Raw genomic sequence first — 18,742 nt, 5'->3', positions numbered from 1 at the left:
CTTGTGAAGTGTGAAATTTGTGTGACATGGAGATTTTGACTTRAATTCTCTTGTTCTTACTGTTGTTTAATACCTGCTTTAACACGCACTCTTATACCAAATTAAGAAGATTTATTTTTGTTACAGGATCTAATTCAGAAATATGAAGGGGACCTATCCCTGCTGTCAAGAAGATGTGATGAAATGAAGAAGCTTTACAGTGACATACTGGTACATATTATATTAAAATGCAATTTATACTTTATTTGCATCTGAAGATAATTTCATTTTCCATGTGGCTAGAAGTTGCCTAAACTTTAACTTCCCCCTCCYCCCCCTCAATCTCTAATGTTAGACTTTTGATTCATTTCTCTCATTTAGAGGTTTTTTTCTTCTGAATATTGCTAGTCTCAGGTAGATTTATTTACAGATTTATAAAATAGCAAAAAGACAAAGTAAATACATAATAGCATGAGTGATTAAAGGCCAGGCTATCATCTGAAGAGCACTAGAAAGGAGTAGTTCAGCTTCCCTAGGGATTGGATATCTGATCTGCAAATGTGTTGTAGGTAGCTGTGGAAAACATGTTGCTCGTAAAATCCACGTGTCCACCTTTATAATTTTATATTCTGCCAGTGACCTTGGCATGTGACACTTCTATGGAATTAACAATAAATTGGGGATAACTGCCTGTGGTATAGCTGTGGGCTATCAACTTTTCACAGATGGTCATTAGCTCTAGGAAATTCCTCTCTCATTACTGTTTTAMCTGAAGGTACACCATGAGTGAGTGGTGAGGCACGCCAAAGATCAAGGGCTTGTAGCACCCAAGAGGTGCAATTAGGAAGACATCCTGCAAAACTATTAATCAGGTATCACTGGATAAGGTTAAAATTTTGTGACCAGGTTATATCTGAGTGGTTTCTTTTACTGTGTTTTTGAGCTCTAGACAGAGGATTTGCTCATAAGAACCTTTTAGATGATATCCAGATGATTGTGTTTAGATAATGACAGATACTAGAAAATCTTAATCAACTGAATAATCAATAATTTTTTGTCCAAACCTTTCCATATATTTCATCTGCAATCATGAAACACTGAAATACTAGTATATTGCTATTCGGCCATGGGAGAGCTGTATCATCCAATTACTATATAGCTCTCAATTGAAGGTGAGATAAGAACTTGTAGCAACACAAGATGTCTTTTAAAACTTTTTATTGAAGTCTTTGGAGCTTGTTCTCTGGATTTCTACTGGTTGATTAAAAAGTTATTTCAGGCATCTCGTGTTCTTGAACTCATTGATCCCATTAAGGAGAAATCCATGAAAATGCTGACAAACATATTGAATTAAATCCCAGCAACAGATTTAATAACAAAAATCCTCTTCAGTCCCAGAACTGGAGAACTTGTTTGGAAGTGATTTTAATTAATGCAGGAGAGCCCTTCCTAATACTGAACTTTGTAGTATGACACGTTGTTTTATAGTAGAGTATATCTGATGCCAATACTATTTAGGTCCTTTTGAAAAACTTTCCATCCTTTCACCTTTTTCAGATGAGGAGRAGGAGTGAATGAAAGCATTTTGGTTTGGATGTGCTGCTACCATGCCCACTAGGGAATATAAACCATTTCTCTRTTGTACTAATTTTCTTTTATGAACAGGATTCTTCTAACAAACTGCTAGCCAGGAAACTTCATGACTTACTGATTTTCTTTCTTCAGCTAGAGATCTATAGCYCAGCCAGAGGGATTGAGCTATAGAGAAAACCAGGAAAGGGGTCATTCAAGTAATTTAATGACAGCTCCTGGGGCCACTGTTGCTTGGGACGTTTTGGTTCTCAGCTTGCTRGAGATTTTAGTCAACTTTAAGTTTTCTTGGTCTTTATTAATGTATTAAAGTAAGAATGGGATTTAATGCTTAATTTAAGTCAATCTAAATTGATACTGCAAGTGAAAGAGCACATCCTGCACCAAGACAGCACTCCCATGCTCTCCCACAGCATCCGYTGGGCCGGTGCTAGCCAGCCCTCCCGTGGCTGTGTGGTCAGCGGGATGAGGCTGCTCCAGTTGAAGACTAATCATTTTCATGGCTGTTTGGTGCCAGTGCCAGCCCAAGGGATCAAGTAGAGAAGTATATTCAGGACTATGGCTGAAGGCAAGATCTTTTGATGCCAGTGTGAGGAACCTGAAACAGTCGATGTACGAACATTATGCTTGAAAGTTAATGTGTGTGTGTAAGGTTCTACCCATATCCCAATCAGAGATGAAAATAGCATGGCATATCTCATACTRCTTGGACTTGGACCAAACATAAGGAGATGAAAAAACTCCCCAAATTAATTGTTAATTAGTAATAATAGTGAAAGTATTTAATCTTTCTCTTGCTCTATTCATTTCATTAAGATCTTGGACATGGCTTAGCTTATCTGGATAATATTAATGTTACATATTTTTTTCTTTCAAATTTACAGGTAAAGTTTGGGGAATCACAAGATCTAGACTCTCAGGAACTATTTGGATGGATATCTTCATTTATTTGTGAGTTTAGGAAGGCCTGTGTTGATGTCATGCCGTAAAAACAACATAATTRTTAAAAAGAGGGAAGGGAAAGAGAAGTCCAAGAAACAACATTTAGGTTAATTGGTTTTAAAATTTTATTAGTATGAAGTAGCTCATAGATAGTATGTAGTCTTTACAGCAGTATACTTTGATTTGAAGAGATATTCAGCTGATACTGTATAGTTTTGTAAGTGGTATTTGACCTGTAGAATCACAGATGACCTGTAAGCCTTGTCCTCATTTTTTTGATATATGTGCTTTTGTACGTTGAGATGSTTCTGCATTTAGAAAGGAAACATTCTTGATATTTTGTAAAGTCTCTTTTAATCTTTTTCTTGTTTTCTGACTGAGCTGTAACTATTAATCTCAATGACTAAACGTCTTCATGGTGATCTAATTTTTTACTATTTTTGCAGTAATTTTCCAGATAATATTTCATAAGTTTTATAATGAAGTTGAGAGCTGTACCCACAGATGAGAATATTGAGCAAAAAWTCATGTTTGTCTTCAGCCTTTAACGCATTGCAGCTTTAATATGTAATYGAGAAAGTATCTGGCTGGGTAGATTTTTTTTTCCCCTCCAAAATAGTACAATAAAGCAGTGCTTTTTTATGGCTGATGTCATGGATTCAGGTAAAATACTATAGAAATAAATCAATATATGAGATTTGCGTTGGCAGGAAGAGAGCAATATCAGAGAGGCAAAATAAAAACTTGTCATGATGCATTGAAGTAATGGATACTGGAGATAATTATTCACGGTTTTCAAAAGAGAAAATATTTTTGTTGTATTTGTTGGATTTTCCATGTTTTTAATTAGAATAATTATCTAGAGGTCAAAAATTTGAAAGGAAGAGGAAGTCTATAAATGCAGAAACAAAAAAGGATGTATTTAACCATGAAAGCAGAAAATAGTTCTGCAAGGCCACTGTTAAAATTTGGCATTTTCTCTGMTGGTATTGAAAACAATTCTATTTGAGGCAAAGTGTATTACTTGACTTATTTTAGATCTGACTACCCAGTTCTCAAGAATTTTYGGCCTTTGATGAAAATGCTGAACACTCTCCCTGACTTAAGTACTAAAAGTAGTTAGACCTTACTTTATAAGGCTTAGATGTACTTAAATCCAAAAGTTACAACAATAACAGAGAGAACTTCTGACATGCCATGACTCCGATGCTAAAAGCAAGAAAAGGTGTTCCTGCGGATAGTGTGGCCGTCATTGCAAAGGCGAGAGGTCTCTTTCACACCAACCATGATACACCTGCTGAGGGAAGGGGACACAGCCGAGCCACTGCTTGCCTCTAGGCTTTAGGTGCTCCCTTCCCTTAGGAACCTCACATCTGCTCCTCAGGGCAGGTGCACACACCTTCAAAGAAGCGAGCAGAAATCATAAGTGGTCTTTTAAGATGTGAGTTCTCATCTCTAATTTGAGTTGTCACTCAAGGAGTGGAATCCTGAGTGAAAAGTTTCGAACCTTGTAACAACCTCTTAAAGAAGTGCTCTGGCCACCTGCTACTTTGAGATAAAAGGTGTGCTAATTGGGTGGCACTTTGTTTCTGGTCAATGAGCAATAACTGCAAGGAAATGGTATCAAGTGTCAAGCAAGTATGCTGATGAGTAAAGAAGCAAGTTTTCTTCTAACTGCGTCTCATAAGAAACAAACCTGGCTGTGAATGCCAATGGACCTCACAGCTTAATTTATATACTTAAAATCCATCCCTCATCTCCTGACATTTCTAAAAAGATCTTTGAGGAAGAGGATCTAAAGAGTCTGTATTCAGTATGCTTCGTATCATTTTCAGGCAGCTGCTTGTTATATAKAGACACTGCTTAGTATCAGGTAGAGACTACCTGAAGTAGGGATGTGGAGTGAAGCAGGCAGAAAAGTATTTAGAGGTTGCACACAGGCCCCTCAACCTGTAACATCTGTCTCACTCGGGTATCTAGTACCTGGCATCCAAAAACTCTTAACACCTGCTTTACAGAAAGTGCATCCTTTTGTCTTCTCAATAGTCTGTTGTCAGGACTATGCTTCCAGTTAAGAACGTGTAGTCATGTCTCTTAGAGGCAAAAGGAATATAATAAAGTAAAAAATAAATAGCACAATTAATATCCCTGATTAGTATACCTAATACTAGCTTTACAGAAAAATATTTACAGAAAAATGCAAGAATTTAATTTTACAGTAAACRTATTGGCTATATTTTTCTCAAGTCAGCATCAGAATGCTGAAATCAGGTTGGCATTGATGTCAATAAGATCTATATATGTATTAGAAATTGCAGCTTAGGTTAGTCTTTTCTGATTGAAAGAGAAAAATTAAATTTATCTATTTTTCTTGTATCTCTATATCACAGTGCACTATGCAGTGCAYACATGTGCACTCTAAACAACACTTGCATGTTTTGATGTGAAGCATTTCCTCTTCAAAACCTGAGCTGTCTTCATTTATATGTGAATCATGTAAGACAATCCTGAATACAAGTGCCATTTCCATGGTATCAAGATCCCTGCTTCCCTGAACAGCATTYGTGATGGTCGTGATAAGCTTCATGTTTTCCTACCATTACCTTAGCTCAGGAGTCCTGGGAAGTCTTTTAACTAATTTTTKTTTTCATGACTCACTTTTTTCCTCTAGTCTTTTTTTTCTCTAATATTATATCTAACAGCTTGTACTTGTTTCATAGCTCAGCTAGCATGGCCTCTTCCARTTAAAAATATATTCTACACAGTAGTCGATACCTATTTCTTTGTGTGAATATCCTGGAGCATTAATTTAAAAAATTAATGTCCAAATACCTTCTTGGCAAGAAGTTCTAGCCTCTTTAGAGAGCRTGAAGATTTCCTATTGAGTAGGAGCTTACTGAGGAGACAAGTTTCAATATTCTCAAACAAGCCATTTCCTCAATGTCTGTGAGTTTCAGAGACCTCCTGATTTCCTGATTTGAATGCAAAAATAAAGAAAGAGACCTTGTTCCTCTCTCTCTCTCTCTCTCTCTTTTTTTTTTTTTTTTGTAGTTGACTGGATTTTTCAAGTTTTTGAAAGTCAAATATAGTTCTAAGTTTTAATAGTATTTATTTGTAAAGAATGATAATTGCCACACCTCAGCATCTGTTATGATTTATATAGGCAAGGATTCCCAGCTATTTTAACTTCTAAATCTCCCTATAGATAATTTCTATAGACTCCTTCCTTAGAGACTGACAGGTAAATCCTATAGACCTGTAGTCAAAGTGTCAGGTGAATATCCTGTTTGTGGAAACTAATACAATTGGCAGCACTCCTACAAATAAAAACCAACAACAAATCTGGTATTTTTCAGTCTGGGTTATTGTTGCCCTAAAAACCTCCCAAAGCTTAAATTTGGCACATTATGACATATGAAAACTTAATGATAATGTTATATAATGGAGTTCTGGGTCTTAATCTCAAGATTTAGTTGATCTGAAATAAGGCTGTGAGTCAAATGCTGTACTGAATTTTGTTCCTTGACAACTCAGTTGTGAAAGAACTTCTTTCTACAAAATTAAATAGAAATCTATTTTGATAGTTTATTTCCTTAAAATGCACAGTACTGGTAGTATATATAGTACTTTGGCAAGAAAATAAAAGTATAATATTGGATTCACACATTATACATTAGTTATCCTCAGCAAAAAAAACTGACTGAGAGAACCACTGCAGACTTGGAGAACCACTATGGAAAACCCTGACTTTATTCATCTGCCACTGTATTCAAATCTGCTCTGAGAAACATGATAAGAAATGCAGCACATGTAGAGATATGGGTCACTGATTTGACTTAAAATCCCAAAGGAGCCTGTGTTACGTGTGTACCAACACTTATAAGGGCTTTCCAAGAATTTACAGTTTGAAATACGAATATTTTCCCCTAGAGGCAGAAATTTCCCAGAGTTTACTCAAACAAAAAAATAGATATAAAAAGCTGAAATTATCCAACACTAGATTGAGTGGAAAGATTCGAACTAAATTAAATCAACAACAGCAAAATAAAGAAACGASTAAATCCTAGGATGTTGCCCGAACTTTGTTTTCTAGCTTTCCTATTTCTTTTCCATTTGGTCTGCCTGAATGGCAGGTGACAGGAAAGGTGGTCCTGCTAATTTGTCCTGACAGCATAAATAMAAATCATGGTCATGTGGAAGGTGTTCTGTGCATAAAAAGCTTTGCAGTCATGTATGTGTGCTGGTCTTTTAGTTTGATCTTACACCATTCAAAGGCAAACACAGGTGGTGGGAGAAGAGAAAACCTGCACTGGACAGAGAATAAAAACAGGGGGACTCTAGAAGGGAACCGGTTGGGCACTTGCTGTAGAACAAMTAAAAAAACCTTGAAAGTATTCTTGGAAAATACTCCTATGCTTAAGAAGTTGCTGCTAATGATGACTCAGAAGAACCACAAACAATTTCAAGCTGCTCACCTTAAAGAAGAATGCATTAAAAAATTCAAACTACGGGCTGCTTTGATGGCGTGCTGAGGGGCTCTGATTCAAAGAGCAGCTCAGAGAGCTCGTGGTGATATCCTGCCCTGCACCACTCCCTGGAAGTTTTGCTGAGGGTATTAGTAGAAGCAAGATTTCATTCCCTGACTCTAAAAAAATTTTCAGCCAAATTGCTCAGCTCTTAAACCCTCTCACCAACGTGAATTAAAATATTCTTTTTTTTCACTATTGCTGGTCACTATCCAATTAGAATGGTCTAAAAGTTGAGCTATCTATTTTATTCCAGGAGTAGCAACAAAAGGAGAGGCTTTTTCTGAAAACTCTAGCTCAGACTCATACRGGTGTGAATAGTCTGTGCAAGTAGAATATTTTTAGCATTAAATTTCAGTATTTCACTTCATGGCATATTAGTGCAGCTAACATGATACATCTAACAAGCTGACTGCACTTTTTTGAGTGTATAATAAGGTGATTGCAGGGAGTGCAAATTATACCTAAGCTTTACACTTGCTGCCTGTTTGCCCAGGGATGAATTTTACCYGTTGAGAATATTTTAAGTCAAGGACAGTCAGCAGTAACTAAACAACAGAAAACTACAAGGTAGGTAAATATTTCTTTACGCTCATTTTACAAATAAGACAAATGAGACAAAAGGTTTCAGATGTGGATTTTAAGTCTCTGCATGCAATTTAAAAAAGCAGCGTGTATAGCTACACAAATATCTGACACTGCTTAACCTGTACAAGGATAAATTATAGGTAGTATACACTATGGTGATGTCATTTGCTTATAAGCATTTAACTAAAAAAAGAAAAAAATTCCAAAGGTTGTTTTCCCCAAAGTTCAAATACAGATGAGCATATTTAGACCAAAACTCTTTTTGTAGCTCATAGAAGTTTTCCTGAATAAGCTCTATTGGACTTGGCCTGAAATGATGTAATTATAAATAGAAATGTATTTGACTCATTTTCAAAACAGGAACTTTTCTCAGCCAATAAATAATTCCCAGATAATATCCCAAGTTGCTGTCATTAATGCTTAAATTGAACTCTGTTATTTGGAATCCTGCCATTTAAAACAATCTGATGTCTCACTTTGTTGTCAGGAATTAAGCTGATTAAGAAAATTAAAAACAAACAAAATCCTTTTGATTATGGATTTACTGATCTTGCCCTACAAGAGGACAAAGCGACTGTGATGACTATGCTCTCCAAGTCGAAGTACAGTTCTCACTGCATTTGATGAAACAGTCATGTGGAGTCTTCAGTGTGCCAAGCTAAGTGACACTTTTCTGGCACGTGGAACTTACTATTTAGAAGGACTTATTGTAGCCACATCAGTGGGGGTGTACAGTGCAGTACAGACATCCTAGGGAATGAAATTTAGAAAATGGTTGTGATTTATTCCCCCTGCTCCCACCTTTTCCCCATACAGCTGTGCAAAATAGTCGAGTTATTGAGTTGCACATGGAATATGACTGTCTAGAGATTGGGACAGTCAGGTGGAAGGAGGAGATCTAAATTTCAATCTCTATCTCAAGTAATGTTTGTATATTTTTACAACGAAAACTCATTGGCTAGAATAAAGAGCAGTCACTGATACAGAGGCCAGAACTCAGATCTACCTTTCTTCAGGACAAGGTCATGGCTATAGACTGTGAGGAGGCAGAAGCACCTACCAGTGCCTAGTCTTAATGAATGTGCTGATTTTACTTGCTTTTTGGATCCAGTTCTGTAATAAAATGCCTAAAAATTAAGCAGAGCATTTGTTTTAGGACCTAAATCCTTCATCTCTTTTTGTCTSTCCATTTCTGCAACCCGTGAGCTGAATTCTGAGACACTCAGATGGCTACCATGAAGGTTGTTCCTAACATCCTTCTTAAAGCACTAGAATGCATACAAAAAAGGGCTTCTATTTTGAAGCTTTTTTTAAATCTGAATCCTTTGGGAGTCAGATAATTGCTTATTAGTCTTCATCTTGATGAAGTCATCCAGTAGAAAAGCTCCGAGCACCCACTGAGGTAAAGTTCAGCCCAATGCAGTCAGTGAGATTTTGCTATTTGTTTAAAGACAGACAATGTTTCCAGCTGAAAATGCCAAAGCTTCTGGTGYGAGAGCTGTAGCAGTCAGAGGGCTAGCTTCACATGCATAAAGCTGTGAAACAAAACACTGCCTGTGCATATGTTTCATTAAGAAAAGAATTTTGGAACGGGAGACTCTGAGAAGGACATCTCTGTCGAGTATTTTGAAATCAGAGTGATTACCAAATGCTATAATCTCTTCGGAAGTACTTAGTGTTTTGGCCTCTGTTTCAGTCTTTTTCTGTCTTGCCTAGTATTTATTTACATAGCCTCATAAAAAATAAGTGAAAGGGAGTTTCAAACAGAGATGTTTCACATAGAATGATAGAGTGATTGAGGTTAGAAGGGACCTCTGGAGACCGTCTAGTCCAACACTCCTGCTCAGAGCACAGCCAGCTGCTCAGGGCTGTGTCCAGTGGGGTTTTGAATATCTCCAAGAGTGGAGACTCCATAATCTTTGTGGGCAATGTGTCAATGCTGGACCATCCTTGCAGTAAAAAATGTTTTCCTTATGTTTAAATGGAATCTCTTGTGTTTCAATTCATGCCCGTTGACTTTTGTCCTTCACTGGACACAGAGAAGATTCTGACTCCACCTTCTTTATCGCTTGCTCTAGCAGTATATAGTATACACGCTGATAAGATCCTACCAGGCTTTCTCTTTTCCTGACTGAACAGTCTCATCTTTCTCAGCCTCTCGTTGTATGACAGATGCTCCAGTCCATAATTATCTTTGTGGCCCTTTGCTGTTGTGTGCAGCACTGGCTCCAGAAAGTCCGTGTCTGTCTGGAGCCCAGACACTGGAGAGCCCAGCACTGGACACAGCAATCCAGATATGATCTTACTTGTGCTAAACAGAGGGTTTCATAGCCCCATAGATATTAACAAAATATTAACTAATTCTATGAGGGTGAAATTAGTGAAGGTGATTTCCCATGGTTTTGGATGTCATGGTTGATATCAAGTATTTCTCATAAGCAAGGCTCATTCATGTCTGGAATCTCTGCGACCATAAAACAAGCTGGCTCACACTGCTGCCTTCCCCTCCAGACTGCATCTCACAGGATCTCTTTGCTACCCAGTTATCTCTTTTTATGAAACTTGTAGAAAATTTGAGACACTGCGTGGTTACCTTTGGTTAAAATTTGCCAGAGAGTTTTACATTGCCAAAAGTTATTATTTGAGGACAGACAGATAAAATGTGAACTCACAAGCCTCATCTCCTTAAGAAATTGGGTTACAAAATGACTGCAGAATGTTACCTGAGAAAGACACCAACCATGTGAGAAATTAGTGGGTTTGATGTCTGAATGAATGAAGTGTCTGAATGAACGGAAATGCCACATTACTTCAATATGAAATGAATGTACTGTTTTTTTCCTTATGTATTTTTAAAGCATTTACTACCACAAAGATAGATAATAGATATTTATTGTTCTTGATAGCTTTGTTTGAACTGAACCAGAAAGGTCTGGATAAACTTACTCAGTGATACGTTYGGGAAACTATTCAAATTTAATAGAAAAATGCTATTAAAAGACTTGATCTTTTCCCATCCCAGAGGTGGCTGCAGTTTAGCCATGAGGTATCCTAGACTATGTATCGTTAATTATACAGCACTAGGGGGTCCTCTGGGATGAACTCGCCTTCCTTAGAAAGTTTAGAAGGGATTTGAAGGAGGACTTCTAACTCCACTCTTGCAGTGCTGCAGGTATCCCAGCGCACTGGCTGGTCAGCTTCAGTGGTGCTGTCTTGGCTGGCATTGGATTGTACATAACACTGTTTCAAGGATGCTTCCAGCCAGCATGATGAGTAAAGCATCACATGCACTAACAAGAGTCTCTAAGTAATAATGATGAAAAGAGTTAGTCGTAAGCAATTATGAGAGTTTACCTTTTGGATTAATAGACAAGCTTTGCAAGACACATAGTGAATATGTTCTACCTTCCATGATGCTGGCACCCTTTTCAGATTAAAAATAGATCTAGCATTGAAGATGGAAAAAGTCATTTAATACTGCTGCACTGAAGTAGTTTKCATGCACAGTGCAAAGGAACATTGCCTGTATGGTGTCAAGCCTTACAGAGAGTTGAGAGTGCTGAGAAAGAAGAATGGATCTAGCACAATTTTCTTAATATTTCATTCAAACCTCAGGTTTGGAGGATTTTTTGTCCTTATCCACATCTTATATTTTAACAGGGATATTCAGAGGACTCTAGTATTAACATACTAGGGAAAGACTGTTTATATATGGCTGTCCCTTTGCAAACAAACAAACAAAATCAAAGCAAAGCAGTRCAAGTAATCCCCACTGTTCTTCTTATCACAACATTTCTGTGACAATAGCATTTTGAACATTTTTCAGGGAAAACAAACAGCTCAAATGTGAATATCATTTAAACTAGGTTTTAAATACCTAACCAAAGAGAACAATGTATTTCTGTTAGTAGTCTCTCTTAGAGAGATGCAGGCAAGGCACTAGTTAGGCCTACTAGAGCCAAATAAACCTTTGGAAAAATATTGTATTGCTTTGCTTTGACTGAAAATGCTCACAATATTTAACCACATTAATCACTTCCCACCTGTTACAAAGGCTAGACTACTCATACTGTATATTTTTCTCTAAATATGTTGCAAACTTATAGCTGAAAAGTATTACTCCAGCTAAAGAAGTGAAATAGAATATGATTGCTGTGACTGCTGAAGGCATGTGTTCTGTAATATGCTGAGAACTAAGGCAAACTGTTACATGTTCACCAAAATCATCTTCACTTATAGGGTATGTAACTGTTCATAGTGTAACCAGGGAGAGACTTCCTCTGGTCAACTATTGGTCTTAGTGCAGAGCTGCATGTCTGAACCGTGCTGTGGTGTGTGCTGTGCAAGCACCACCACCGCAGAYGCTGTGCCATTGGAAATAGGTGTCCCCATCTCTGAGAGATGTTTGGGGATAAATAAATAATAAAAAACCCCAATAAAATAATGGCCTTACTTCCAAAATTAGGATTTACTCCTGGRCCATTTTAGGTAATGGTGCAAATACAAGAGAAAGTGAAGTTAGTGCTGAATCCACAAGAAGCCTTCCAAGAAACACCATGTACAGTAGAAGATTTACTATGCATGATGCTTCAATAGTTGGACAAGTTGCATAGTATCATTTCTTTTCTCTGATTGAAAGACTCACTTATTTGTTTTCCAATCCACTACCAACTGTGAACTGCAAATGTCAGAACTGAAAAGACACTTACTGTTAACTATTTCACAGATTTAAGTTACATAAATTACATACACTGCATAAGTCAGGCCCATACATTCTAGAAGACAAAGTAAATTCAGATTATAATATTTGCTATCCAAATGATCTCTGAATCAAAAAATATTAGGTCAATTAATTATATATTGTTTTTAAAARATGAGTACTATTAGGAAGACAGCAGAATCAAGGGATGGGATATTGTGTACTGCCTCTGAAAGGGCAAAGTATAACTTATGTGTTGGAACATGAGTTTGAGGCACCTTTGCACATTCCCAATCAAAGATTGCTGCTGAGAAGCTCAGATTTTTCAGAGAAAAGTTCTTGAAGAATTAGAGCCAAATTTTCTTCATCCCTGCCTTTAGCTCTCATGAACCGTAGGAAAGCAAATGAAAGAGAATGGAAAATGAAATGAAAAGAAAGGAATTTTGAAATGTTGAAACTGTCAGAACAAAACAAACAAACCAAAGTTATGCTCAGCTTTGGATATTTGCCCATCTGATATTTATTCCAAAACGAGAGGGGAGAAATCAGTTGGCTTGAATGTACTGGGTACTAGAAGGGACTAGAATGGGGATTTTTCAATAGTGTGTGAATACAGCAGGACAACGTGGTATGATCCATGCTACATGGAGGGTAGAGACTAACTAGAGCAGTGAATGGATGCAATGAAAGCTGGTAACTAAAAAAAGAAATCTACAGTATATGAAAAAGAGGCGTTGTTTTCTTCTGTTTAAATTGACACATTTCAATAGATGTCACTAAAAACATCTAAATAGATGTCACTACAGCAAAGCCATTCCCTATGGCTTTGTTTCTGAATGTCATCACAAGTCTTCAAGTAGATTTTCTTCCTTTTAAATACGAAATAAGCAATACATCCAATGGACCATCTAAATTTTAATTCACTTAATACACTATCTTAGACTTTTTTTTAACATCATTTATTCCCACAGCAATGCTATTTTTAGTTTTTCACCGGGTTTGGCTATGAAAAATGCTTGATGAGAAATTTATCTGGGACAAATTCTCCWGAGAGGAGGTAATCTGTGTACCTCTATTGATGTCAAAGGAGATGCACTAAATTGCACTGCTTCAGGGTCTAATCTTTCTGTGGTTTCCTTGACACCAAATTAGTGAACAGTATCCACAAAGTATATTCAACAGTTTAAGCTAAATTAACTGCCAATAGATTTCTGAAGCCCTTGCAAACTCCATTCTGAGTGTACTGTAAAAATGTTGCTCAATGAAACCAGCAACTGAAACCAGAGCAASTAAAAAACCAAGTCCTCAAGAACTCAACTGCAATAGTGAAACAAGAATTAGATTTTACTTCATAACAGGACCTTTTATAAAGCCAGTCAGTGTACCTAAGTGGATTTTATGGCCTTTGTCTACCAAAACTGTGTTCTTAAATTGATTTAAACATGTAAAATAGTAAGAGATTTATTCAAAATATTTGGAATAAAAATTAACACAAGCAATATTAAATTATTTGTGGATAGTCCCCCAAAAAGTTAATTATAAAATTCACTGGCCTATTGATGCTGCAAATGATTTACTCCTGTCTAGAACCTAGGAAGGAGTAAAATGAACCTACTGGGTCAAATTTTGCTCTAARCTTTGCACTGATGAAAATCCAGGCTAGATATTTTGGACTCTGTAGAGCAATGTAAGCCTGGAGTATTTACAGGCATCCGTCAAAGAGGTAAGTGCAGAAGCAGATGGCTGTAAGTAAAAGCAGGATCTGACCAGTCTGTAGCAGAGTCAGAAGACTGATGGAGATGACAGCCAGGTCAGGAAGTACAATCTTTAGCCTGAAAAAAAAGTGTCAGAAGATGGTAARAAGTCTGACCGGATGCCCTGAGCTCCACACACACAGTGCTGTGTTTGGGAATCACCGTCTACGTTCTGCCTTTTATTAYAGTCTTTCTGCGCCTTCGTCCCCCTCCTCTGCTGCACCATTTCACCTTGGACGTCCTCATTAGGAGGAGTTCAACCAAGAGCCAAGAAGAGCTACACCTGAGCGGGGTTCCTAATTCTGTGAGCAGGCTGATGGGTCCTCAGCCAGCTCTGCACAAAACCACGTTACACGTTGGCAAACAGAAAGCTCCACTTGACAGAAGGGAAATATAATTAGGATAAAGAAGAAAGGAAGGGAAGGGAAGAGGGCTCCTGTTACTGAGAGGTTAGTAGAATTCTTACGGCCTCTAGGCACAAACAAGGAACTCAAAAAGCGAGAGCGGAAGTCGGAGGTAGATTATGTCTCCCTTTTGTAAGGCAAATGAGTAATTATACAAAGCAACATGTTTTTTTTTTTCCAGCGATATTTGGAAGCTATCATGCAATATTGATAGGGAAACTGTGTATAATGCAGATTTACAAGCCAAGATGTAAAAGAAAATATAAATGTAAGCGTGGTGTTCTCTCCTTATTCTTCCCTTGGCTCTGCCCTTTGTCAGAGAAATGTCCAGATGCCTTCTTTCCCCGTGCAAGGGCAAAATGCTTCCATCTGAACACGGCTTTAGGCATCTATATTACATACYAAGAAAGGTAAAGAAGCAGTGAGCTTAGTCTCAGTGAATTTCTRTTCTTGAACATTGTTGCTATTTATTTTACTCATTTATCTTTTAAAGGAAAAAAAAAATTCCTGTTAGACAGAGCCTGATCAATACTAAGAAATTCTTTATTCGATAAAATAAGAACAGTCATTAACCTCGCTGCTTATGAATTAAATGGAAGCCTCACTTTTAAACTTGTCCTTCCTGCAGCATCCCTAGCAAACTTCCCTCATTCCACCAGTTAAAAAACAGACTAACCATCTAAACAAACATTATTACTAAAAACCTTTAAGCTTTCTTTCCATCGCCCAAGTTGGTTAAAAAAAAAAAAAAGAGAGATATTTTGTGATATAGCTCAGATATTTTTGTGGTTGTGCTCTGTATTCTGTTTACTTAGGTGTGGATTTGAGAATGGATTATGTAAAATATTTATAGAGCAGATCTCCCTGAGAGCAGTGTGGGAACCTGGCTCGCAGCTCCGCACTGGTCAGCGCGGGGACTCCCTGCGGCTGATGGTCAGGTCCTGCCTTCTGCAGGGAGCTATTTGCAGGATCAGCTGTAACAAGGCACTTATAAACCTGGAAATTATTGATAGCAGGCTGTTTTCCATTTAAGTGCTTGATCCATAGGTCCGAAGAATTTTTAACTACCACCCTTGCCATGTGAATTGTGATTTGGTACCATGTGTGACTGTTTAAAGAAGAATTCACCTACAACATTGTYGCTTTTGATTTTGACTATCTGAAAACGCTAATTTGATGCAACTTACACTAATGTTTCCAAGAAAAATCCAATTTTTATTTCAGCCTTTTCTACCCCAAAATACACTTTCACTGATGCTGTCTATTTTGCTTTCCTTTTGCTGGAACAGAGGAAATTTATTAGACACACAGTTTCCTCCCTGCTTACAGGACTTGGCTGCTAAGGTGATTGTTATGTAGAGTTGTCCTTGTCCTTTTATTCTGCTGCTTTCTCTCTATCCGGCAAATAGCTTAGTGTTAAAAAAGTCACAATAATCTTAATCACCTCTTTAATTCATATTGTTATTAAATGTCATCTGAAATCTCAATACTACTTACCAATCAGGGAGAAAGACTATTTTACTGAAACTTAGCAGATTCCAGTTCCAAGCATGCAAAAAATGTGTGCAAATTTGTTCCTAACTTGCATTTAACTTTATCACGACCGAGCTCTGAAATTAAGTAGCTCTGTTCACAAACGACTATAATTAGTTAGCTGCACTCTTAATTACTAACTTGGTTGCATATATRAAGTAACTTGCATGCACAGCCATGTATGCACAGCTCTGGGAGAAACGCACGCAAGGGAGATGTTATGCTTCTCCCTTGACTTTGTCTGCACCTCTCTGGCTGCTTAGATGTTCAAGGGAGAGAGCTGGAATCTGCAAACTATGTGGCAAGGCAGCTGCGGACAAGGAAATAGGAAAGTCAACTTCTCAAACTCTGATTCCCTGTTTCACTCATTTCTGGAAAGCTGTGTGTATTTCAGAACATTGCACTTTTTCAAGTGTTACGTGACCTTAAACTGATCTTTGCTCTTGATTTGCTTTCTTCATCCAAGTTCTGGTTATTTTCTTATTTTTCCAATTTTTGCATTATAGAGAGAATTGATGTCATTGTTCACAACAGAAAAGATTTAAACAATTTGCATGAAATTATTATAAAATTTTGAATCTCTGACAAACGATGAAACCATCAACTTTTTCAGCAGTTTCAAATTTAAATCTAAATTGACATATATATATGTGTGTGTGTGTGTGTGTGCGTGTGCATATGTGTATGGTGTGTGTGTGCAGGTGTTTACTATTATTTGCCCACTGTTCAAAGGAAATGCAGCAGGATGAGGTACAAAGGGAATTTTTAAGGGAGAGATGTTGAAATAGTGTGGAATTATTTATACATTTGTGTTTATTTACAAAACATTGTGGAACAAAATATTTTCCTGTTTTCATAACTGCTTTGTTTTGCAAGAGTCCTTCAGACAGGTGTTCCTATGCATTGGCGCAAATCTTTTAATCTGCAGATCCAGTTTCTATGAAAGGAAGAATGTTGTAATTCAAGTCTTCATTTCTCCTTTTCTCCCTTTGCTTCTCAACTTGACTTTTCTATTCAGCTTGGTTAGTGTCACGATAACAAGAGGATATTGATGTGTTCCGAGAAAACAGAAACATTTTTACCRCTTGTCTGACCAATAGGATTTTTTTCAAATCTGCATCTGGGTGAATTTCTGAATTTTATAGGCTATTGTATTTGTTGCTGGCTAGCTAAGAGGCCTTTTTAGCTGTGTTGTGGCTTCTTAAAGACTTCGCTGAATTCTGTGGACTTCCTTCTCCAGATGCTCTGCTCTTCTCCAGATCAGCTGAAAACCAATCCCAGCTCACATTTGCCCACAGAAAGCTTTTGCATTCAGCAGCTAGTGAGCTTCAGTGCTTTTTATAACTCCTCTTAGTCTCCTGTTGCTTCTTTAATTTCTTTGTTCTGTTAGTCTCAAAATTTACAGCCAGCATTTGTTAGTAACATGAAGTTAAGATACTGTGTGAGCTGTTTTCCAAGGCTCTTCCTCTACAGAATGGCAGTAAGCAAGCTATGCCTACATTCACTGCTCTGTGTTGAAAAGATGGGAGAGAAAGAGACCCAGGTGGAGATGGCTCTGGACAAGAAGAGCTGTTGRTGGCCAACAGTTGACATGGGACATATTTATTGCAAAGCCATTATGTGTACAGAAATTCATTAAGATTATCTAAAAATCTCGATTTCTTAAAAACAGTGGGCACTTTGTCATTGTTGTGGGGAAAAAAAGTCTATTCAGGTTATTCTGCTTCTGGGAGCACTGTATCTTTTCCCAGTCCCTGGAGAGGGGTAGATTTACTCCAAGACACTGTTTCAAAGGATGATGGGACCAGATGATGCAGGAAAGTTCTACTCTAGAAGCAGAGCCAAAACCAGCCATGCTTTAAATCATTTAGAAATATGTAAGAGTACTAAACAATGGTACATGCTCATTTTTCCAACCCTTTYAGCACTTATCAAAAAGAGAAACTACTACTACATTGCTTGCAAGGTGCCTAATCAAAATATTACCAAGAGCAACCATTTGGCAGCACCATGARGCAACATTAATCCTCAGAAGAGGACTCCATAAAGTCCTTTCAGTGATTCAAGTGTGTAAATGACTGACTTTTTGGAGGGCTGCTTCCCTCCTTGCTGCGCGATGGGGAATCGATGGCAGCACACTGAGGGTGCAGGTGTCATGCCGGAATGCAGGAGGGAAATACAWGCACAGTTGTAGGAAGAGTCTGCGCTCTTGCAGACTCCTCCACAGCTGGATGTTGCCTTTCAGCAAAACYGCAAATCTTCCACCAGCTTTGGAAAACAAGAGACATGTTGCAATGGTTTGTTGGTTTTCCCTTGGCTTGTAGCTGCTTAAAAAGTTGTCTGGGAAGACAAGCGCGTGTCTGTGCAGGGAGCAAATCCAAGGTGAGGGTCTCTGTCCACGGAGCCTTGTGTTTGCCCAGCTAGGCGAGAGCTGGGCAGGTTTGTTGTGCCCTAACTGTTGGGAAGAAAGGGAGAGGGAGAGGGAGAGGGGGGGAAGAGCACTCCAATCTGCTGCACCGACAGTGATATCAGACCCAGGATTTCGGCGGCTTTTGGGTAAGCTCCCACCTCTCTGCTTGCCACTCAGAGCGTCCTGGAGGCTCTGGCCAGAAGGAGAGAGCGAGCCGGAGCCGGTGGAGGCACTCACGGCGTCGTCAAAGGGTTTTATTTCTTCATGACCTCTTCTTCTCTCTCTCATCAATAATTCACCTGAGGGCTTTTTTTTTT

The 18,742-nt window shown here is 38.0% G+C and overlaps 1 protein-coding gene across 1 annotated transcript in view; it reads left to right on the top strand.

The window, feature by feature from the left end:
- The window catches only part of LOC146590753 (formin-F-like), a 39,585-nt gene extending 36,885 nt beyond the window's left edge, over positions 1–2,700 (top strand). The window contains exons 16-17 of the mRNA XM_085313887.1: positions 127–210; positions 2,454–2,700. Of these exons, the coding sequence (XP_085170013.1) occupies positions 127–210; positions 2,454–2,558 (189 nt within the window). The 3' untranslated portion in view covers positions 2,559–2,700. The remainder of the gene's footprint in view (positions 1–126; positions 211–2,453) is intronic.
- Positions 2,701–18,742: the final 16,042 nt, after the last annotated feature.

This window comes from Rhea americana, unplaced genomic scaffold, assembly GCF_003343005.1.
Source record: "Rhea americana isolate MKP2758 unplaced genomic scaffold, rheAme1 scaffold_4, whole genome shotgun sequence".
Classification (NCBI taxonomy): Eukaryota; Metazoa; Chordata; class Aves; order Rheiformes; family Rheidae; genus Rhea; species Rhea americana.
Note: the sequence above shows the minus strand (reverse complement) of the source record. Positions and strands in the feature narration are given on the sequence as shown.